The sequence below is a fragment of the Dipodomys merriami genome, unplaced genomic scaffold (genome assembly GCF_024711535.1).
Source record: "Dipodomys merriami isolate MVZ:Mamm:240054 unplaced genomic scaffold, mDipMer1.0.p SCAF_21, whole genome shotgun sequence".
Lineage (NCBI taxonomy): Eukaryota > Metazoa > Chordata > Mammalia > Rodentia > Heteromyidae > Dipodomys > Dipodomys merriami.
The window spans coordinates 1320571-1343239 of NW_027203493.1; the positions used below are offsets into that span (position 1 = coordinate 1320571).

The following is a 22669-nucleotide window of genomic DNA, read 5'->3' on the forward strand; positions in this document are numbered from 1 at the left end:
CTAGGTAGCTGGGGAGCAGTGGGGGAACCGGGGGGCCACGGGCCATGTTGGCTGTAGTCATTAGAATTTTCCTTTCCATTTAAATTAGTCAAAGCAGGTTTCTGTGGCTCGGTAGGAACTTGATACCTGGGCTGTGAGCCCTTGGGGAGTCACATGATCCCCCCTTCCCCCCCCTCCACTCCTACTTTAACAGCAGCCCCCTCACCACCGGATGCCTACTTGATGTGGGCTCGGGAGTGGGTTCCCCCGAGTTGGCTCACCCTGGGTGCCCTGCCCAACCCATCCTGGAGTCCAGGATCCCAAGGACACAGCCAGTCACAGCCTCTGCCCGGCCTCAGGTCGCATGGCTCCATCCTTCCAGCCCAGGTGGACCCGGGGCTAGCTGTCTCCAGTGCGCTCTCTCATAGATCTCTGCAGCCAGCGGGCCGACCCGGCCAGGCTCCCCCACTCACCCTTTCAGGAGAGGCACAGGTAGGGGCTGAGGGACCCCATTGCTTCCGTGGGTTTGCCTATTTGCTTGTTTGGGGAACAGTTCCCCGGGAATGGGTGGCTGCACAGATGGCCCGAGAGGAAACTGGAGAAGTAATTCAGAGTTTCACGCACTCCATCTGTCTGTGTGTACCATACCCATCATGCCCAGCTTCCCCACGCAGGCTTTCCCAACACACCCCGGGCCTCCACCGCCCACAGACACATGCCTTGCAACGCCCCCGTGCCCCCTGGGAGCCCAGTTTTCCCAGCTGGACAGCGATCAGTCCCCCTCTTCCCACTGCCCCCCCCCAGCTGCAGGTTCTGTGTCATCCTATGACCCAGGCCAGATGGTACCTGCCAACCTCGGCGCCATGATCGGGCACGCCTCACACAGGGGTTGGAAGAGAGGGCTCCATGGCATGAACCCAGCATGGGTCTCCATCCTGCAGCCTCAGGCCCTACCCCTCCTCCCAGTGCCCTCCGTGCCCTGCCCACGGGAGACCCCTCCCTCTGTGTTCTGAAGAGGTGCAAGCCCACGGGAGCCTCGCAGCACCTGGCAGGCTGTGGGAGCGTAATAAACGTTAATCACCATCATTGCACACCTCGAAAGTGCGCTAAAATATCCGCGGAGAGAGGAGGAGGAAGCATCTGCAGCCGTCCCCCAACGGGAGGAGGGAGGCAGCTGCCACAGAGGCCTGGCAGGAGGTGGCCTTAGGGGACCTCCAAGTCCTCTTGAAACTCAGTCCCAACCCTGGGGCTTGAACTCAGGGCCTGCGTAGTCATCTAGTGCTTTTTTTATTTGCTCAATGCTGGTGCTCTGCCACTTGAACCACAACTCTACTTCCGGCTTTGGGGTGGTAAATTAGAGATGGGAGTCTCAGGCTGACTTCCAAGTGAGATCCTGAGATCTCAAGTCTCCTGAGTAGCTGGGGTTACAGGTGTGAGTCACCAGCGGTCACCCAGAGAAAGGTCTGCAGGAGGCCGTGTGGCCTTGATCTAGCTCTTCCCTCTTCCCTCTTGGTTTCGGTTCTTTCTGCACCAGGTTCAGCGCCGCTACCCTTTTGGTGCTAAGTGCTCTTTGCACAGCAGCTCGTTTTGTCTGCTGAGTAGGTGCTGTTAGCTGCAGCTCAGAGTGGTTCGGTGACTGACTGGACATCACACAGGTGATAGCAAAGTCCAGGTAGCCAGATAGTCCCTTCAACTGCAGCGAGCAGTTGAGGGGAGAGGACTTCCAGGGCTTGGGGCCTGTGGGGCCCCAAGCTGGGTCTTAGGCCACCATCGGGGAGTTGGTGGGCTTGGTGAGAGGCTGGGAGGCCAAGGGGACACTGTGAGAAAAGGCCCAGCCTGACAGGCACAGCTGCGGCCCCTGGAAGGGGCGGCCGAGCCCAGCCGCGGGGCTCCGCGGCCAGCTGCCCAGATGTGGAGAGCCTGGGCGGCTGACATCCTGTTGACAGGGATGCCATCTGCTGCGCCCACTGACAGGCATGGTCACGCCGTTCTTCACTCATTCATTCATTCACTCATGAACTCATTCTCTCCCGCATTCATTCATTCAGTCGGTCATTCGCTCATTTAATCATTCCTTTACTCACTTATTCTCACGCTCTCATTCACTCATTCCCTAAGGTGCTCATTTGTTCACAATTCTCTCATTTGTTCAGTCAGTCATTCACTCTCACGCATTCATTCACTCCGTTATTTGTTCACTCATTCACTAACTCTTTTATTCATTCGCTCCCTTGCTCCTTCCTCATTCATTCTTTCCCTTTGTTACTCACTCTCATTCACTCATTCATTCTTGCATGAACTGATTCACTCCTTTGCGTATTTATTCACTCATTCATTCATTCATTCATTCATGTAGTATTTAGCAAGCCCTTCCAAACAAGCCAGGAGCTGACCCAGGCTTTGGACTTTCAGCTGTCAGACAGACGTCGTTCCTGCCCGTGTTGAAGGCTCCTTAGCTAGGACCTCAAGACTGCCCTGTGCGCACACTTCCCTTCCGGGTCCTGCTGGCCATGCCAGCCTGTCCTCTTGGGACCTCCCCCAGCCGCTCGCCCTTGCTGTCCAGGCGTGCGTGTGCTCTCCCTGCCCCTCCCACACAGGCCTGCTGCTGCGGAGCCCAAGGAAGGGGTGTGGCTTGAGCCTCACGCAGCCCCTCCCAGACTTCTGCCCTCCCCAGGGGCCCCACGCATGTCCATGGCTGTGTGACCTGCGACAGGCCATGTGTACCAGACCAGGGTGCCAAAACCCACCCAGGCTTGTACCCAGCCCCTCCCAGCCCCTCCTCCTGCCATCCGATGTCCTCATGTAGCCCCCCTTTGGACCAGGGGCAAGGGGCGGGGGAGGAGTCATTGCGGGGGGTTGTTCCACTGGTAGATCCAGGACACTGACTGGGGGAGGGGGGAAGAAGGGGGAGGGGAGAGAAAGAGAAAGTAATCGGGCTCCAGTGTCCCTGTCTCTGACACCACATCCAGGTAGAAGTAGGGTGAGTGGGAAACTCGAGCTGTGAGGTGGAAAAGAACTCTTGGGCCGGGGGCGGTGGCTCATACCTGTCATCCTAGCTACTCAGGAAGTTGCAATCTGAGAACTGCAGTTCAAACCAAGCTAGGCAGCAAAGTCCGGGAGACTCATCTCCAATAAACTACTCCGAAACTTGGAAGAGGGCTGGGAAGCTGGCTCAGTGGTAGAGCGCTTGCCTCTCATGCATGAGGCCCTGGGTTCGATTCCTCACAGTGGTGCTGTGGCTTAAGTGCTGGGGCGCTAGCCTAGAGCTAAAGAGCTGAGGGACAGCGCCTAGGCCCTAAGTTCAAGCCCCCTGACTGACAAAAAAAAAAAAAAAAAGCACTCTCTTGTGGGAAGGAGTCACAGAGGGAGGACGTGTGTGTGTGTCTGTGTGTGTGTGTCTGTGTGTGTGTGTGTGTGTGTGTGTGTGCGTGTGTGTGCGCGTGTGCGTGTGCGCGCGTGTGTGTGTGTGTGTGCGCACGTGTGTGCGTGTGTGTGTGACCACGCTGCGGTCAGGGCAGGGTTGGGGTAGAGCTCCATCTCTTGGACGGGGTCTCGTCTCTCATTTGGGGGGGTCATGGAGCAGCAGGTCCCCACCCACAGCCTGTTGGCTGTCCCTGGGCCCCCAGCTTGGCTGGGTTTCTAGCCGAGAGACTCTGTGTCCTCAGCTCCACCTCCTCGAATGCGGAACCAGCTGGAGCCACCCACAGCCCACATGGAGCCCCACCCAGGCTGTGGACAGGCCCTGGGCCCGTCAGGCGGGACTGCACTGGGTACAGCAGGGACCAGCAGAGCCTCATCTAGATCCTCGCCCCTCTGGGTCCTGGCTGGTGCTGGCGGGGACGTGCTACACAGTTGGTGGGCTGTGTACTGCACAAATGCACCTGGCTGTGTGGCAAAGGATGCTGAGAACCAGTCTAGGTTGCAGGCCGGGGCCTTCTGATGCCAGGCTGCAGCACCTCTTCCCACTGATGTTTGCCTGTGAGGACTTGCGCTAAGGTGCAGCACCCACCGGTGTGTTCTCATTCTCACAAAGAGGCTGCCTAGCACCAACCTCTGCAATCAGCCTCCCTCCCCCATGTTGGATGTCCAGCTCTCCAGCCATCATGGACTCACCTCCATCTTTCTGGAAGCTGGTCTCTGGTCTCTGCTCTCCTCCACTTAAACCCTTCCTCCTCAACCCATCCAGCATAGTCACAGAAGGCACACACGTCCTTGCCCTAACCCCACCTCCATCTTATAGACCAAGTAATGAAGGCCTAGGGTAGTGAAGGGCAGGAGCCTTGTCCTACAGCCACAGGGATTCCTTCTCCAGTGAGTCCCAGATTCAACCCCACCCTGGCCTCTCTACCCCAGCACTCAGGGCCCAGATCACCCCCTTTTTTCCCCAGTCCCCTGACAATGGCGGGCACAGTCCTCTGATGCTATGCTCTTTATTTCCTTAGGAAAGTAGCTGAGGGGCTCTCCGTGGGAGCTGGAGGGAAGGCTGGGCTCCGCTCCTGTCGCTGGGAGGCAGTGCAGCCTGGGAAGAGGGACGGAAGCAAGGGCAAAGTGGTTCTGCCAACTGTCAAAGACAGTCCCTCTGAGAGTCCACCCCCACACCAGGGCTGCTGCTCCAGGGAGCAGCCTGGGAGGGGGTTCAGGTCCCTTACCTGGGGGGGCCTCAGGCTCAGCTGGAGGCCAGGTGGTAGGTGCCATGAGCTGGATTTCGGGAAAAGGGGTCAGCTGAGGTCATAGTTCTGCAGAGGAGAGAGAAGATGGGAGGGAAGGAAGGAGGGAGGGGGAGAGAGGGAGCAGCAGGGGTCTGGACCCTCTCTTCTGCCAGCTCCTCCTTGACAGCCAGAGAATAGTCCAAGCCTGAGCCAAAGCAGCCAAGCCACAAAACCTCGGTGCCTGCCAACTTGGGCCGCGTGTCACGTGAGCACAGGTTTTGAAGAGCTGAGTAGAAAGGAATCAGGAGAGAGGCAGATCCACCGGCCATTCATCTTTGTACCCCCTCCCACACTGCCCCTGTGCAGAAGGGAGCTGGAGGGGGGGAGTAGGAAGGGGGGATGGGGGCCCAGAGGGAGGAATCACTGGACAGACAGAGGCAGAAAAGCCAACCAAGAGGCTTGGCATGCGTGGCTCACGCCTGTAATGCCGGCTACTCCGGAGGCTGAGATCTGAGGATCAAAGTTCAAAGCCAGCCTGGACAGCAAAGTCTGTGAGACTCTTTATCTCCTATTTACCACTAAAAATGGTCAGAAGTAGAGCTGTGGCTCAAGTGACAGAGTGCTATTCTTGAGCAAAAAAATGCCTCAGGGACAGCACTGAGGCCCTGAGTTCAAGCCCCAGGACCAACACACACACAGACACAGACACAGACACAGACACAGACACAGACACACAGACACACAGACACACAGACACACACACACACACACACACAAGGCCAACCAGAGGAAATGGCCTCGCAGAGGCGCAGACAGACGGAGGCAGGAGAAGGACCTGGAGCTGGCTGAGGGGCGTGAGAAGGGAGAGAACCCTGGGTCTGCTAACCTTGCCATGTTGGGGGGGTTCGGGCGCCGTTGGCACTCTGTAGGGCTTGGGGCCCCCTCCATGTTGAGGGCATAGCTTCCTGCCATCTGGGGCTGGACGCCGCCTCGAGTCCAGCCTTCCCAGTCTCGGCCTCTGGGGATGTTGTCCATGTACCTGGAACAGAGGAGGGGTGGACCAGCCAGCCCTGTGCTGGTCTTACCTGGTCTTCCTCCGGGGCACCCCAAGCCCTTGTCCACTAGGGAGCGTGCGCGCGCTGGCGGCCCTGCCTGAGCCCTTCCTCCAAGTCCAGAGCCCACCCGCCATGGACTACACTTAGTATCTTAGGATCAAGGAGGCCCAGGGACTTCATATCATCCCAGAGACTGATGGGAGTAGGGGTGAGCACCCACTCTCTCACCCGGTGGCTGGGATGATTCTGAATGGTGTGTCCTACACTGTTTTGTACAGTTTCTATTGTGGGAACAGCTGGCCTCCTAACACCCCCACTTCCTCCCTCCCCCATTTCCTGGCTGCCTCCCCTCCACCCTCCATATTTCCCCCGCAAGCCCCCACAGGCCCCCAAGAAGAACCTGACTTGAAAGTTTGGTTCAGGGGAACACCACACTAGAGAGTTCAACGTGGGTCATCTCCCCAAAGCTATGAGCAGCTTCTACATCCCTGCCTCGTTCTTCCAGTCTGTGAAATGGGTCTCAATGGCGGACTCTCACCCTTGGTTGTAGGTGGTCAGGTACTGCTGATCCCTGTTGGGGTCACAGGAGCTCCGGAAGTAGGTGGGGTTGTTAAGACTGAACCCCGAGAGCTCCTGTCCCAGGGGAAGACAGGGAGATCATCAGGTGGGGCGGAGCAGGGTGGGGGCTGGGGGTGGAGGGCTGGGCCGGGCCGGGCCGGGCAGGCCTCACCTTTCTTCCTACAGTGTCTCTGCCAAGCATGGCCACGTTTGACTGTTGTACTCGTTGGGGTGCCTGGTACTGCCGGGAGCCCAGGCTTCTGGATTCTAGACTTGGTGGGGGTACCTGGAGGGGTCAGAGCCACAAGATGGAACCACCCCAGGCAGGGAGGGGCAGGAGTCCTGGAATCCTAGCTACTCTCGAGGATGAATTCTGAGGATGACGGTTCAAAGCCAGCCTGGGTAGGAAAGTCCATAAAACCCTTAACTCCAATGAGTTAAACTACAAGTGGCAGTGTGGCTCAAGTGGTAGAGCACCAACCTTGAGCAGAAAAAGCCAAGCAAGAGCCGGAGGCCCTGAATTCAAGCCCTGTACTGGCAAACACACAGGAAAAGAATGGAGGCCAAGCTTGGCTCTGGTAGCTCCTGCCTGTAATCCTAGCTACTCGGGAGGCTGAGATCTGAAGCCCCTGCAGGAAAGTCTGTGAGAACTCTGATCTCCAATTAATCACCAGAAACCGGAAGTAAAACGGTGCTAGAGTGCTAGCCTTGGAGTTCAGGGACAGTGCCCAAGACCTGAGTTCAAATCCTACAACTGACAAAAAAAAAAAAAGAGTGGAGGCCAGGCAGATGCACACCACCTTCCTGCTGAGTATAATTGCTGTTCTTTGTTGTTGTTGCTGTTTGTTTTTGTTTTTTGGTCAGTAGTGGGACTTGAACTCTGGGCCTGGGTGCTGTCCCTCAGCTCTTCAGCTCAAGGCCTCAAGTGCTCTACCACTTGAGCTACAGTGCCACTTCTGGTTTTCTGGTGGTTAATTGGAGATAAGAGTCTCACAGACTTTCCTGCCTGGGGTGGCTTTGAACCTCGATCCTCCGGGCTCAGCCTCCTAAGTGTAATTGGCTGTTTCTGAGCACACTCCTTCCCCTCCTCCTGGGAGGCCCCGGTCCCCACGGGTCCAGCTATCCAGTCCTCTCGCCTGAGACCCCATCACTCACTCTGGGGTTCAGGATCCTCTCATTCACTCGGCTGTAGCCCGTCTCCCGCTCAGAGCCTCTGGCCAACACGGGGAGGTGGTCACTTCCCTGAGAGAAGCAAAGCAATCATGCCTTCACCTCTGGGTGTGGCCACACCTCCAGGCCCCGCCCCTGTCCTCCCTCTTCCCCAGGAGCCCCCCTCCTGCACCCCAGGGCAGCTGCTTACTTGTGGGTGAGTCACTGGCATGAAGTCGGACTTGGTGACACTCTGGCTTGGGAGGAGGACCTGAAAAAGGGGTCCACAAGGGAGCCTCAGCTTGGCACCTGTTCCCAGATGCCCTCTCTGCTTGGAGATGCCCCTCACTGTGCTGAGTTCTCAGGAGGGCCGGGGCTCACAGCTGGGCCTCGCTGGGTGACTGAGGAAAGGAAGAAGCTGGGGGAGGAAGGCCAATCCCAGGGCCATGGCTGGGAGCACCTTCATCTCCCCACACCTCAAGACTCTCCTCTCTGTGGTGGGGGAAATGCACCAAAGCAGTGGTTTTCTTTTCCTTTTCTTTCTTTCTTTTCTTTTTCTTTTTCTTTTTTTTTTGGTTGGTCGTGGGGCTTGAACTCTGGGCCTGGGCGTTGTCCCTGTGCTCTTCAGCTCAAGACAAGTGTTCTACCACTTGAGCTACAGCGCCACTTCCAGTTTTCTAGTGGTTTATTGGAGATAAGAGTCACAGACTTTATTGCCCAGGTTGGCTTTGAACCGCGATCCTCAGATCTCAGCCTCCTAAGTAGCTAGGATTACAAGCATGAGCCACCAGCACCTGACCTCAAAGCAGTGTTTTTTACTAAGCTCTTTCATCTTGTGTTTGAACATGGGCGCTCTGTGTGTGTGTGTGTGTGTGCAAGTGTACACGCACACACACCAGTACTGGGGATTGAACTCAGGGCCTCCTGATCTCCCCTTAGCTTTTTTACTCAAGGCTAGCCCTCGACTCCTTGATCCATAACTTTTCTTCTGGCTTTCTTCTGGTTATAATTGGAGCTAAGAGTCTCACAGACTTTTCTGCCTGTGCTGACTTTGGTTGGGGATCCTTAGGTCTCAACCTCCTAAATAGCTAGTATTACAGGTGTGAGCCACCAGTGCCTGTCTTCAACGTGGGGCTTTGAATAAAGCTTGAAATCTGTAGACCAGAGGGCTTCAGAGACATTGAAAGTCTAGCTAGGGCCCCAGGAACTTACGGGGTCTCCAGGAGGAGCCTGGGACGGTGGCTGGAAGATGATAGGATTCTCGTTGGAATCTTTGGTGAAGCCAGTGTCCTCCTTGGCGCCAATGGATTTTTTGTGCAAGAACTCTGTAAAAGACAGATCTCCTGTGCTGCCCAGGACAACAGAGGCTGGGACACAGCCGGCCAGGATCCGTGCAGCTCAGTGGAGCTGAGGATGCTGGTCTCAGGATGGAGACTCCAGAACAGAGGCGGGCAGATGTAAGGGCCAGGGAAAGGCCGGGAGCAGCTCTGCTCAGCCATGGCTCTGGGACACAGCGGGTCCTGGGCATACGGGCCGCTCCACCCACGGGGACCCATGGAGGCGGCCACTGGGCAGGGTGGCCTGAGCTCACAGGTGGGCTTACCTGCCTGGTGGGGAGGATCTTTGAGGTACTTGGCGTTGTACTCTGTAGTCATGTATCGAGGCCCCTAGAACACAAAAAGAGGGAGGCTAAGCGGGGACAGAAGGGTGTCCATGGGGGTCACCTTAATGCTGTTTGGGAAATAATCCGATCACAAATCCCTGGCTCTTGAGTTTCTTGGTGCCCCAGTCCCCCTCCAAGTTCTCCCTGGGCGAGTCGGCAAGGGCTGACATGCAGCATCGGACTATGGAGCCAGACTCGGGCCTGCCTCCCAGCCCCCAGCCTCAGGCTTCCGCTCACATGGCGCATGTTCTCCAGCTCCAGGGAGCCCTTGTCGAGGTGCTGGTGGAGCAGAGGCACCTGCTTGGGCTCCAGCCCTGTGATGGTCTGGGGCCCGTGATCCTGCGTGTCGAAATGAACCTTCCTGATCTGGAGGAGGAAGTACCAATGGCCCTCTACGCACACCTCCTCACTCTCCTTGGTGGGGTCCCATGATGCTCTGGGGCAGGGATGGTGCAGCGTTTCCTCCTCTTCCCCCCACCCCCCACGCCTTCTGCAGTGCCTCGGCCCCTGCCACTGGCAGTGCCTAGAACTCTCATCTCTCAAATGGCTGCAAGTAGAGGATGCTACCTTCCTTCAAGGCTTTATCCCGACAGTAAGAGTTTTCCCAGCTCTCATCCTTATCCCTACTTCTCCCCTGCTCCCATCTCCTCCAACTGTGAAAGACGTTCCAAATACATTGATTGGATGAATTTGAATGGATGGATGGATGGATGAATGAATGGATGGACAGAGGTGTGTCCTGGAGACCATGGTGATGATAAAAATGAATGATGCTAATAATGAGAGAAACAAAGAAGATGGAGCTGGGTGCCAGTGGCTCACACCTGTAATCCTAGCTACTCAGGAGGCTGAGATCTGAGGATTGCGGTTCAAAGACAGCCTGGAGAAAAAAAGTATGTGAGACTCTTATCTCCAAAGAGCCACCAAAAAGCTGTAAGTGGAGCTGCGGCTCAAAATGGCAGAGCACTAGACTTAAGCAGCTCAGGGACAGTGTCCAGGCCTTGAGTTCAAGTCCCAGGACACACACACTCTCTCTGCCTCTCCATCTCTCTATCTTTGTTCCACAAAGAAGATGGATGGGATGATCGTGACAATGGGGGTGACAAAGAGCTTGGATGTGGGATGGGTTGCTGGAGACTGGGAGGAGTCGGGTTGGGGGTGGTGACGGGTGTGGAGGGACCTGGAGAGAGCTGGGAAGGGGGGGGCTGCGCTGGAGCAGGGATGGGGGGCAGAGCTGGAGCAGGGGTGGGGGGGCAGAGCTGGAGCAGGGAAGGGGGGCAGCGCTGGAGCAGGGGTGGGGGGGCAGAGCTGGAGCAGGGAAGGGGGGCAGAGCTGGAGCAGGGAAGGGGGGCAGCGCTGGAGCAGGGGTGGGGGGGCAGAGCTGGAGCAGGGAAGGGGGGCAGAGCTGGAGCAGGGAAGGGGGGCAGAGCTGGAGCAGGGATGGGGGGCAGAGCTGGAGCAGGGGTGGGGGGCAGCGCTGGAGCAGGGAAGGGGGGCAGCGCTGGAGCAGGGAAGGGGGGCAGAGCTGGAGCAGGGGTGGGGGGGGCAGAGCTGGAGCAGGGATGGGGGGCAGAGCTGGAGAAGGGGTGGAGGGCAGCGCTGGAGCAGGGAAGGGGGGCAGAGCTGGAGCAGGGAAGGGGGGCAGAGCTGGAGCAGGGAAGGGGGGCAGCGCTGGAGCAGGGAAGGGGGGCAGAGCTGGAGAAGGGAAGGGGGGCAGAGCTGGAGCAGGGAAGGGGGGCAGAGCTGGAGAAGGGAAGGGGGGCAGAGCTGGAGCAGGGGTGGGGGGCAGAGCTGGAGCAGGGGTGGGGGGGCAGAGCTGGAGCAGGGAAGGGGGGCAGCGCTGGAGCAGGGAAGGGGGGCAGCGCTGGAGCAGGGAAGGGGGGCAGCGCTGGAGCAGGGAAGGGGGGGCAGCGCTGGAGCAGGGAAGGGGGGCAGAGCTGGAGAAGGGAAGGGGGGCAGAGCTGGAGCAGGGAAGGGGGGCAGAGCTGGAGCAGGGATGGGGGGCAGAGCTGGAGAAGGGGTGGAGGGCAGAGCTGGAGCAGGGAAGGGGGGCAGAGCTGGAGCAGGGAAGGGGGGCAGCGCTGGAGCAGGGAAGGAGGGCAGAGCTGGAGCAGGGGTGGGGGGGGCAGAGCTGGAGCAGGGGTGGGGGGGCAGCGCTGGAGCAGGGAAGGGGGGGCAGCGCTGGAGCAGGGAAGGAGGGCAGAGCTGGAGCAGGGGTGGGGGGGGCAGAGCTGGAGCAGGGGTGGGGGGGCAGAGCTGGAGCAGGGAAGGGGGGCAGCGCTGGAGCAGGGAAGGGGGGCAGCGCTGGAGCAGGGAAGGGGGGCAGAGCTGGAGCAGGGGTGGGGGGCAGAGCTGGAGCAGGGGTGGGGGCAGAGCTGGAGCAGGGGTGGGGGGGGCAGAGCTGGAGCAGGAGTAAAGGTAAGCAAGTCCCTCATTCCTCAGGGTGGCTCCTCCACGAAGCCATTTCCGTCTCGAGCACAGTTAGCAGCGCTGTCCCTGAAGGACTCCAACCTCTCAGCCTCCTCCTGCCTCCCCTCCAGAGCTCCACGCTGACCTCCTTGGTGGTGATGGGCCCCGTGTGGAGCCGCTCCCGCCCGTAGCCTGAGGGAGACTGGTGCATGTTCCAGGGCAGCGGGCCTTTGGCATCGGGCTTCTCTGGAGGGCAGTAACTCTGGCTGGCCACTGAGTGGAGGCTGTCTCGGACCTGTTCTCTGGAGAAGGCAGGCAGAGTGGGGGCTGGGACGATCAGCACCACCTGGCCACCTGCCCTTGCCCTGAGCAGCTGTGGTTTATTCCTAGGGGCTCCCCACTTCCTTCTCCTCTCCCAGGGAACTCAGGGGTCCCTGGGCCTCACACCCAGAGCCCCCTAAAATCCCAAGTTGTGGCGAGGAGCGCGGAGGCCCAGCAGGACGAAGGGAGGGGGTGCGCAGCCCATACCTCATGGCTGGATTGTCCATCTTATCCATGTTGGGCTGGTAGGTGGCCAGAGGACGGTAGTTTGACTTGTAACCTGTGCCTTCATGGCTGCCCAGGTGGGGCTTGAACTCACCTCGTCCTGCGGAGGGCAACAGTGGGGAAGGGGCAAGAGTTGGGGTCAGCAGAGGTGAGGAGGAAGAAGGGGACTTGCAACCGGGCGCCGGGGGCTCGCGCCTGTAATCCTAGCTACTCAGGAGGCTGAGATCTGAGGATCGAGGTTCAAAGCCAGCCTAGGCAGGAAAGTCTGTGAGACTCTTATCTCCAATAAACCACTAGAAAACCGGAAGTGGTGCTGTGGCTCAAGTAGTAGAGCGCTCGCCTTAAGCTGAGGGACAACGCCCAGGCCCAGAGTTCAAGCCCCACAACTGACAAAAAAGGCAGCTGGACACAGCTGCCATGCCCTGGGGCTCAGGGGCCGCTGTGAGGTGGGTGTTGGGGAGGCCTGGCACATGGGGCTGTGAACAGCAGGATGGTGAGGGCACAGGTCGTGTGGCCAGTGACAGATGTCGGCGGCACCCGTGCGTGGGGCAGCGGTGGTCCTGCAGGAGGGGAGGGGAGGGGCAGATCCCCCCCTCTTCTCCAGGGCCCCTCTATCCCGCCCAAGTGTCCCAGAGACGGCTCTCCACGGGGGGGGGGGGTAGGGGATAGGGGTGGTTTCTCACCATAGGCTGTGCTGTAGCTGGTGGCGTAGAATTTCAGGGGGTCTGAGCAGCCCCCTGAGCTCATCTTCACATAAGGGGAGGCAACACCCATGGGAAGTTTCCCTATCATGGTGCTGTACCTGGGGCAGGGCCCTGAGGGCCTGAGAAGGAACGTGGGGAGCCTCATCAGTCCCCAGCCCTGGCTTCCATGTCCCCCTGGGTGCAGTCGACCCCCACCTGGCCAGGTTCTTTTTCTAGGTGTCCATCCCCATCCTGGACACCCACACCCCCAAATGGAAAAGAAAAATAATAGAACTACTCTTCAATTGTCATCACCTGGCTACTTGAGTCTCCTGTCCTCTTCCCAACTTCCTATTAACCTGACACCATTGGACAGCTGGGAAAGTGAAGTTCCCAGGGCCGAGAGAGCCGATTCGCTCCCAGGCCCCTGATCTGGGTGTTTCTTGGAACTTCTGGACCATCCTAGCTCTACTGCTCATGCCCAGCCGCACCCATGAGTCTCTCTGGCTCCCTGGCCTTGCCCACATCCCACTGGACGCTGGCTAGGCTCTCCCAGGGCCCCACGCAGCGAGCCCCACCCTCACCTGCCCTCCTGAGTAGCTGCGTGGTCCGCAGAGACCAGAGGAGGCAGGAGCAGCTCAGAGAAACCAGTGGCCAAGCCAGAAGCAACAGAGAGTTGCCTAGCAACCAGTGCCTAGCAACAGCGTCCTCACAACTCTGAAGCCCTTAAGGGCTCAGGCCTCACTGAAAGGGGCTTGTGACCCAGCCAGAAAGAGGAAGGCCAGGACTGGAGCTGCGGAGATCAGGCCCTGTCTCCACAGCTCCTAGCTCGTATCCGGCTGCCTGCACAAAGTCGGGCAGCGTTTCTGCCTGAGTAACAGAAAATAAAAGATAATCCTGAGCAATCACTCCTGTTTATTGAATATCCACTTCTCACCAGACACTTTACATCTTTCATCTCCATCTTCGGAGCGGCTCTTCGAGGTAGCTATTATTATCTCTATTTCACAAGGGGAACATGAGATTTAGACGCATCAACAGCAGCTTGGCAGGCCGGAGATCTGGCAATCAGAAAACAAGCCAGTTTGAGATTCAGACATGGTGAATATTGGATCCCACTCTTAGGCCTCTCGGTAAATTAATATTTACTATGCTCTGCTCCTGGCAAGTCTGCACTAAACCCTTTGACACACATTTTCTGGTACCTTCTCGTTCCCTGCAATGCCCCCCATTTCCCCAGGAATAGGGTATACCAAACCTTCTGCCAGATGTAACCAGCGTGTGGGTCTGGTAGGGGGCCAGGCTCCCTTCCCTCAGGCTGTGATTCAAACGAGGCCCTCGGATGGTTCTACAGCCCATGTCACAGGCAGCTTGTCCATGAGACAACTAGATCCCCTCCTCCCCCAGGAGAAGGTTCTGGTTTGTTGCATTTGTCAATTTCTGGGTTGTAAATAATCCCACCACAGTTACTTTCAAATTACTAACACAAAATCACCCAAACAGAGCCTTGGGAGGCAAGCTCGGGGCTGTATAGTATTTCTACTATACTGATCCCAAAGATAGGAAGCAGCTTCCAAGGTATCAACACCAAAGGGTAGGGGAGCGATAGCCTTGGGCCTTGAATTCAAGGCCATTTGCTAGGTGAACACTGTCCCATTGAACCACACCTCCAGTCCTGTGTTTTGTTTTGTTTTGTGTCTATACTGGGGTTTGAACTCAGAGCCTGTCTTTTAGCTTTTTCACTCAAGGCTGGTGCTCTACCACTTGAGCCACACTTCCATGTCTAGCTTTTTGCTGGTTAACTGGAGATAAGAGTCTTAGGGACTCTTCTGCCTGGGCTGGCTTCGAACCTCCATCCTCAGATCTCAGCCTCCTGAGTAGCTAGCATACAGATGTGAGCCACCAGCACCCGGCTTCTGCCCTGGTTTTTAAATTTGTTTTCTAGCTATTTTTATGGTAGGGTCTTGCATTCTGCCTGGGTATGTATGCACCTGGACCAAGACTCCCCCACGTGCCTCTCATTATTTTATTTCAGGCTTTTGAGTGTTTCTGGGATGATGGGTGCAACAGTACATCCAGCCTCCCTCTGAGAAGGTGGCAGCTGACAGACTTTTCTCCTCCAGGGTGGTCTGGAACTGTAATCCTCCGAATCTCAGCCTCCCACATAGCTGGGGCACGCCATTGGCACACACCTATGGATTGAGAAGGAGGACTCTCACTAACTTTTCTGCCAGAACTGGCCTCCCCCTGTGATCCTCCTGCTCTTGGCCTCCCACGTATCTAGGCTTACAGAAGTGAGCCATTGGCACCTGAGTCAAGTAATTTAATTGACAGAGTTGAAGTGACAGAGTTTAGTAGGCAACTTAGAGGTACCCTGGAAGTTTCTCTTCATCTTGTGGAAGTATGTGAGCTGGTTCCAGTGCCCCCCTGCCCCCCTGAGAAAGTGAGGTGTCAGTGAATGGCGAGGTAGAAGGAAAAGGCTGCCCCACCCAGGAAACGCTCTGGCCCAACTAGCCCTACCAGCAAGGGGCTTGTGCCAGCCTCTCTCACAGAGAAACTCTGGTCTCAATTGGCCAAGGCCGTAACAGGACTCGGGGGTGGGGGGCAAACAGATAGGCAGGGCTCCCAGCCTCCTAAGTGAATGCTTATGGCCCTGTTTACCAGTGAGTAGCTACCAGTCAGCTGACAGAGGCTCAAAAACACAGAGAGAAAACTGTGCAGCTGGCTTCACACCTGTCATCCTAGCCATACAGGAGGCTGAGAGCTGAAGATCAGGATTCAAAGCCAGCCAGGCAGAAAGTTCATGAGACTCCTATTTTCAACGAACCAGGAAAAAGCTGGAAATGGATGGAGCTAATGCTCAAGAGGTACAGTGTTAGCCTGGAGTGAAAAAGCTAAGGGACAGCACCCAGGCCCTGAGTTCAAGCACCAGTACTCCTCCCCCTAAAAAAGAAAAAAAAACAAAAACAAAAACAAACACAATAAAACAAGAAAGAGGTGGGGATTTAGCTCAATGGAAGAGTGCTTGCCTGGACAGTAGGCCCCAGCTCTGCGAAAAATAAATAAATAAATACACAGGAGAGAAAGACCAACAACTGGTGGGGGACACACAGGACAAAGTCCTTGGACAGGGCAGACTCTCCCTCTCAGCCACCGCTCAGATAGCAGGAGCCCTAGGTTCTGCCCCTGAATGAGTAAGATGAGACTTATGCTTCTGTTTCCTCTTTGGCATCTGCCTGAAGGTTATGGCTCAAAGGTAGGACTTAGCCTAGCACCTCGCACATAGCACTGTCTACTGGACAGGAAAAGGCCCTAGAGAGAGAGAGAGAGATGCCTTTGAAGTGTTCACTGGGGCTTGGGCCCCAGGGAGACAGGGTTCCACAGGGAACTGCCCTTGGGGAGCCAGAAGTCTAGGAGAAATATCAAGCACAGCCAGGTGATGATGTGATACAAAGCATAACGCCTGAATCTGAGTTCAAGACCTGCTTTGGCTGCAAGACCCAAGGCACATGGCTCCTTCCCTGAGCCCATTCTGTACTTCTAAGCAGGGAAAGCAGCCCCTAAGAAAGCAGTGGCCAGGTCTCTTTCTATCAGGGCAGAAGGATGGAAACATGGCTTGAAATGGTTCCCGGGGGACCTTGGGTGGCTGAAGCTGACAAAGGGCTTGGGGCAGGAGTTCTGGAAGGTGGTAGCTTTTCTTGTCTCCATTCCCATAGATCTGGCTGTTGTATCCCTCAGGCCTGGCTTTCTTTTTGCTTTGTAGCGACACCCAGTGGTTGTCATGCAGAACTGCAGGATGTGCCACAATATGTTGTTAACAGACTCCTGGAGGTGCTCCAGGAAGAGGCAGAGCAGTCAGATGGCTCTGGACTCCCCAGAACAGAAGGCTTGGTTCCCACACAGGGTACTGGCCTAGGGTCTGCCCGCTTGGATGCAGCTCTTAGTGGTGACCAAATTGCTGCTTGAGTTTTGGGCCTCTGACCTGTGGGCCTCAGTTCGGTTTGTACAGTGAAGGGACAGAAGGATCAGCTCACCTCACTCCACCTTCCGCTCGTCCTTAGGTTAATTTATTAAGCGCTTCCTCTGTGCTGGGAACTGAGTTTGCAGCCATGTCTCTCATCACTGTTTATTTCACCCTACAAGGCAGGAAGTATGCTGTTATTCTGTGGTTTTTATTTTTCAGTCATGGAGCTTGGAGCTTTTGAACTCATGGCTTAGGTGCTGTCCCTCAGCCTTTTGCTTTTGTTTTGTTTGCTCACGGCTAGCACTCTACCACTTTGAGCCCAGGCTGGCTTTGAATTATAATCCTCAAATCTCAGTCTTCTGAGTAGCTAGGATTACAGATGTGAGCCCCTGGCATCAGTTTCATTCTTTTTTTTTTTTTTTGGTCGGTCATGGGGCTTGAACTCTGGGCCTGGGCGCTGTCTCTCAGCTCTTCAGCTCAAGGCTAGCCCTCTACCACTTGAGCCACAGCGCCACTTCTGGTTTTGTGAGTGGTTTATTGGAGATAAGAGTCTCATGGACTTTTCTGTCCAGGCTGGATTTGAACCACAATCCTCAGATCTCAGCCTCCTGAGAAGCTAGGATTACAGGCACTGGCACCCAGCCTATTTTTTTAAGCTAGAATCTCACTTTGTAGCATAGGCTGGACGTGCTGGGATTACAGGTGTGCACAAACCTGCCAGCTACGATTCACTGAAGGCAGATATCATGGCCTATGGCCGCTCCAGGGGCTTCTGCCCTCAATGCAAGCCCTGCTTCCTCTCTGAGTCATGGTAAGTTGGGGTTTAAGCACTTATAAAGAGAGCATCTTCGGAGCTCAGGGTCAGTGAGTTCCTTGGCCAGGAGCTCAATGGCATCCAGACCTTATAGTAGGCCGCAAGGCATACCACCTGACCCTGCTGATTCCTGAGGGGAAACAGACGTTGCACTCTGTGTTCTGAGCCGAATGGGGGCTGCAGCTCCCCAAAGGAGGCTTCAGCGGGGCAAAGGACACCGCACAACGGAGCATGCGTCATCTGGCCTTGGTTGGTACGTCTTTAAGACTGGCCTCAGAGGGCTGAGCTCTTGCTGTGAAGAGACAAATCAGCAGACTTTAGTTTAATGGAAAAGCTTCCAGACACAGAAACCATCCAGCAGAACAGGCAGACCTGGGGGAGTGAGTTTTCCATCCTGGGAGGCATGCAAGCAGGTGCATTGTAGGAGGGCAATGACAGCAAGTCACCCAGAGTGGGTTAGGTACCTCCCATCAGCACAGCTAACATGAAGGCACAGAGAGGCTGCAAATCTAGTCTGGGGTCACACAGCTAGGAAGGCAGAGCCAGCTACTGGAACCTGGGCAGCCTGGTTCCCAAGACCATGCCGTGATCAAGTTGACGTCACCTCATACATGAAGCTACAGCTTTTCCAGGCTGTTTTCAAAATCAAGCCTTCAGTGACTGTTTTAATCCTTTAGGGGGAAAAAACCTGTCCTTCTGGTGGTCTCTCCACATCTAGCTCCATAGTGTGTTTGGGAGGCTGTGGTGGCAGGAAGAAGGGCTCTGGCCCTGGCACAGATAATGCTGTGTGACTTTTCTTTCTTTGTTCTTTTTGTTGCAAATTCTTTATTGTGATTAAGTGATTATACAATTTCACGAATTTCACAGTATTGTGGGATAGTGATGCTTAGTTAAAGTCACAAACACATTCTAACCTTCACGGGACAAATTGTCCATTGTGGTCTATAAAGTGTATGAGTTCTATGGGCTTTGACTATATGGTTCTTTCTTCCACATCGGGTGATATGTACATTCCTTTCCTTTTGCATAGAGTCAGCTGTTCCCTCTTTCCCACTCATTCCCTCCCTCCCATCGCTGCCATTGAGTTGCTTAGTTCATTTTGATCAATGTCCAGTGCAGCTGATGGGTCCCACTGTTGTATGTTTTCCCGTTTCCCGCTGGTTTCTGTGTCCTCCTCCTAGTTTCCCTCAGACGTGCACATATATACCATATATGTGATCAACAGCATGGGGTGTTTAGTAATGATTCAACCAGATGAATGGAGGTCCTTTGTTTCTTGAGTCTTGTTAACTTTGTCGTATCACCTTACGTTTTGGGTTTAACATCCACTTATCAGGGAGACCATGTGCCGTTTGTCTCTTTGCTCTTGGCTTTCCTCACTCAACATGATTTCTTCTAGTTCCATCCATTTCCCTGCGAATGCCATTATTTTGTGTGTGACTTTTCTTAATAGATGGCCCCTCTCTGGTCCCTCTGCTTATGAAGAAGATGTTGAGCCAGAACAGGGGGTTTGGCTCCTTTGCTTTTAGTCTGTGATGTGTTGTTTGTTTGGCCTTGGCAGTCCTTCAAAGTGATACTGAAATGACGCTTCGCTTCATGTCCCCTCTGCCCATCCTGAAAGAGCTGAGAGACCACAGGGCCATTCTCCCAGCCTGCCACCCTGCCTGCTTGCTTCGGGGCTGAATGGAGGGAAGTCCGCTCATTCTAGACCATGCTTAGCACCGCTACTAGCTGGACCAGCACCGGCCATTCCTCCTAGTCCAGAACCCAATGTGGATCAGAGGACTCAGCCCTCCCATTCTGCCATGGGAACAGACATCTGATGAACCCCACCCAGGTCCACCCCCTCCCACATATACACTGTGTGTGAACACCAGCCCCCCCTCACCCTCACCCCCGCCCCAATGGCACAGAGGCCCCTCCTGGAGAAATGTTTTGCTTGTTTTTGTGCCAGTATTGGGGCTTGAGCTCTGGGCCTGGGTGCTGTCCCTCAGCTCTTGAGCCTCAGAGCCACTTGCAGTTTTCTGAATGGTTATTGGAAATAAGTCTCATGGAGTTTCCTGCCCAGGCTGGCTTTGAACCGCAATCCTCAGATCTCAGCCTCCTGAGTAGCTAGGATTACAGGCGTGAGCCACCAGCACCCAGCTCCTTGAGCTTTGTTTTTGCTCAAAGCTGGTGCTCTACCACTTGAGCCACAGCTCCACTTCGGTCCTTTTGGTGGTTAATTGAAGAGTCTCACAGACTGCCCAGGCTGGCTTTGAACCATTATCCCCAGATCTCAGACTCTTGAGTAACTAGGGTTACAGGTGTGAGTTACTGGCACCTGATTGAGCCCATCTTTAAAAAGCGCTGTGGGGGCTGCCTTCAGTAAGCACCCTCACCACGGGAGCTGCTGCAGCCCTAGTACCCCAACACCCCCTCCCACTTCTCGTTTTTAGAAGGAAAGGGGTGGGGGGGGCAGCGGCCCCCTTCCTGCCTCCTACATAGCCACGGTGTGTTAGGTACATCCCCTCAGCACATCTAACTTCCAGTGTTCCTGTGGGGTGGGCAGGATGGCTCCCCGCTGCTGCGCACGTTGCCCGGAAGAGCTCTGCCGGGCTTATTTATGACTGTTCTGTCTCTGCCTGTTCTGTTCTTTCGCTGTCTCCTCTGGGTGAACTTGTTGATCTTGCACAAGTTTTAAAAATTCATGACTCCTGCAGAAGACAAGCACGATGAAGCAGAAAACAAGAACCAGTCCCAACCTGCCCCAGGCCCAGTGAGCTTCTTGTACAGTGATGAGGGAGGGAGGGGTTCCGAGGACGTGCCAATGTGCGCAGGGATCTGGGTTCAGATCTCAAGCCTAGCCTTGAGGAAGGTCGTGGCCTTGGCTCACCTCCTCAACCTCTCTCAGCCTGTGGATGATTTCGTCCTGGGAGAACATAGCTATAGAGCTAGGTCTCTGAACAGACAGCATTCAAGTGCTTAGCAGGCAGCCATCAAGCAGAAAGCTCTTGGTAGACACCAATGGTAATTACTACATTTCCCAGACTCCCTTGCAGTTAGTGGGGGGGGGCTGAGGAGGTTGGTGGAGGAACTGTGGAATGCTGTATCTGAAGGGAGAGGGTTTTCTCCACACGTGGTTGGGAAAAAAAACAAAACTAAACAAAAGATGGCTGGATCGCCAAGCTACTCCATGGAAGACTGGTTTATGCTCCTGAGTATTGGAGAATAAGCTGTGGAAGCGTTGCTGCGAAATAAGAAAAGCAAAGAGGATTTGGGAAAGAAATGTCTTGGGAAAGAAATTAAGGTGTGTTCTGTGTACTAGTCAAGTTCTTCAGAGAAACAGAACTGATAGTGTTTTGTATACACACATACACACACAGGCCTCTGTCTCTGTCTCTGTCCGTCTGTCTCTCTCACACACACGTGTTGATTTATTGTAAGGAACTGACTCATTCAAAGCCTGGCAAGTCCCAAGATCCAAGTCCAGTTAGTTGGTAAGCTGCAAACCCAGAGCAGCAAGTAGGTAGCTTAGCTCTATTCTAAGGCCAAAGTCCTAGAATCAAGTGAGCTCAAGATACATACAGCCTCTGTCTGAAGGCCAGGGATCTTGGAATCCAGCAAGAGCCCTTATTTCAGGTTGAGTGTGAAGGCAGAAGATAAGTCAATGTCCCACTCTGAAGGCAATCCGTAGGAGGAATTTCCTCCTACTCAGAGGAAGGTTAGACTTTCTGTTCTACTTAGGCCTCCTGATGAGTCAGGGCTCATCCACAGTAGGGAGGGAAACCCGCTTTATTTGGCCTGATTTCAATGTTTGTCTCATCCTGAAACACTCTCAAACATCTGGGCACCCAATATCCCAGTCAAGTTGTCACGTAAAGGGCACCATGGTGCTCTGAGACATAGAAGTCACATGGAATATACAGGTGAGCCTGCTGAAAACTTGTGAACAACAATGCCAAAGAAATCATGATTCTGGTCTTTTAAAGCCTGAGACCCTTTAAGACCTAAAACTGCCAAGGAATCAGGGCACCTTGCTTCAGGTGTGCCAAAGGAGGGTAGTAGGAAAGGATGCACCTCCAGATGACAGGCATAGCATCCAGGGCAGAGGATTCTCCTTAGCCTACAAAATGTGTATCCCACAGGATCCAGATCAGTGCATCTGGGCCCTAATCAGCATCCTCTTCTCATGGGCATTTTCCCTGGGGCTGCCCTGCCCCACCTCTGCCCTGGGATGCTGGCATGAAGAGAGAGCAGTTCACACATCTTTGAAGTTTGTGTACTTTCGGATTCAAGGGGTCATGTCGAGAGATCTCGGAGCTCCAGGAGCCCTCTCTTACGAGAGCTCCAGGAGCCCAGGAGATCCTAGGCTGGAGGTCAGGGTCCATCAATCTGGCTTTTTTTTTCCTTTTCCTGTTTTGATGGTGCTGCGGGTTGAACTCAGGGTCTTGCACTTGCTAGGCAGGGATTCTACCACTTGAGCCATGCCTCCTTTTTCCACTGGTTTTCCACATAGGGTCTCACTTTATTTCCAGGGTTGGCATGTTTCTCTTGTAGCTGGGATAACACCACCATACCCAGCCATTGGTTGAGATGATGTCTCACAAACTTTTATACCTATATCCATGTAGTTTGGCTATCTGTAATACTGGCTAATATGAAGATTTAAAAAAAGAACTGCATTTTGATGGAGAATTTCATCTTCAATTTAGATAGAAATAATAGTAAGTAGGCTAGGTGTGGTGGTGGCTCACACCTATAATCTTAGCTACTCAGAGGGAGGCTGAGATCTAAGGCTCATGGTCAAAGTCATCCCCCCATGGGTCAAATGGTAGAATGCTAACCTCAGTTAAAAAAAAAAAAAAAAAAAAAAAAAAAAGCAGCTCAGAGACTGTTCCCAGGTCTTGACTGTGCCCAGAAACTGTGATCTGTGCACACACACACACACACACACACACACACACACACACACACACAAGCCAGTGGGCAAATGAGTCTCCCATACTTTGTTGATAGGAATAGAAGATGGTACCACTACTCTCGAAGCTTTAGAAGTTTCTTTAAACTAATACAGACCTACTTTATAACCCTGCAATTCAACTCCTAGGTATTCGCTCATGTGTTAGCCAACTTTCAGTTGCTATAACCAATATCTGAGATAGTTCAACCCCTGACCAGGCTGGTCTTGCCCTAGTTTCAGAGTTTTCAGCCCACAGTC

General features: G+C 54.8%; 1 protein-coding gene across 5 annotated transcripts; it reads right to left on the reverse strand.

Annotated features, from left to right (window-relative positions):
- Positions 1-4400: 4400 nt before the first annotated feature.
- Saxo4 (stabilizer of axonemal microtubules 4) lies at positions 4401-13355 on the reverse strand. 5 transcript variants are annotated; one of them, XM_070031786.1, is made up of 14 exons: positions 13276-13355; positions 12692-12831; positions 11991-12108; positions 11608-11764; positions 9291-9419; positions 8994-9057; positions 8603-8715; positions 7602-7661; positions 7397-7483; positions 6414-6527; positions 6222-6316; positions 5515-5667; positions 4629-4715; positions 4401-4498 (listed from the first exon to the last, which is right to left on the reverse strand). In XM_070031786.1, the coding sequence occupies exons 2-13, from the start codon at positions 12798-12800 to the stop codon at positions 4646-4648; spliced, it is 1269 nt and encodes a 422-aa protein (XP_069887887.1). In that variant the 5' UTR covers positions 12801-12831; positions 13276-13355; the 3' UTR covers positions 4401-4498; positions 4629-4645. The 5 variants fall into 5 exon arrangements, with proteins under 5 accessions (XP_069887887.1, XP_069887884.1, XP_069887883.1 ...); XM_070031783.1 differs by lacking the exon at positions 13276-13355 and adding an exon at positions 13007-13213 and having other exon boundaries at positions 9291-9392; XM_070031782.1 differs by lacking the exon at positions 13276-13355 and adding an exon at positions 13007-13212.
- Positions 13356-22669: the final 9314 nt, after the last annotated feature.

Bases quoted from the DNA above. Each gene is read 5' to 3' on its own strand.
- Saxo4 (XM_070031782.1), bottom strand. From the start codon at position 13,170: ATGAGCAGTAGAGCTAGGATGGTCCAGAAGTTCCAAGAAACACCCAGA. The intron at 8,716-8,993 runs GTAAGCCCACCT...TGTCTTTTACAG, and splicing joins AGATCCTCCCCACCAGGCAG to AGTTCTTGCACAAAAAATCC. The intron at 6,528-7,396 runs GTGAGTGATGGG...TGACCCCTCCAG, and splicing joins AGAGGATCCTGAACCCCAGA to GTACCCCCACCAAGTCTAGA.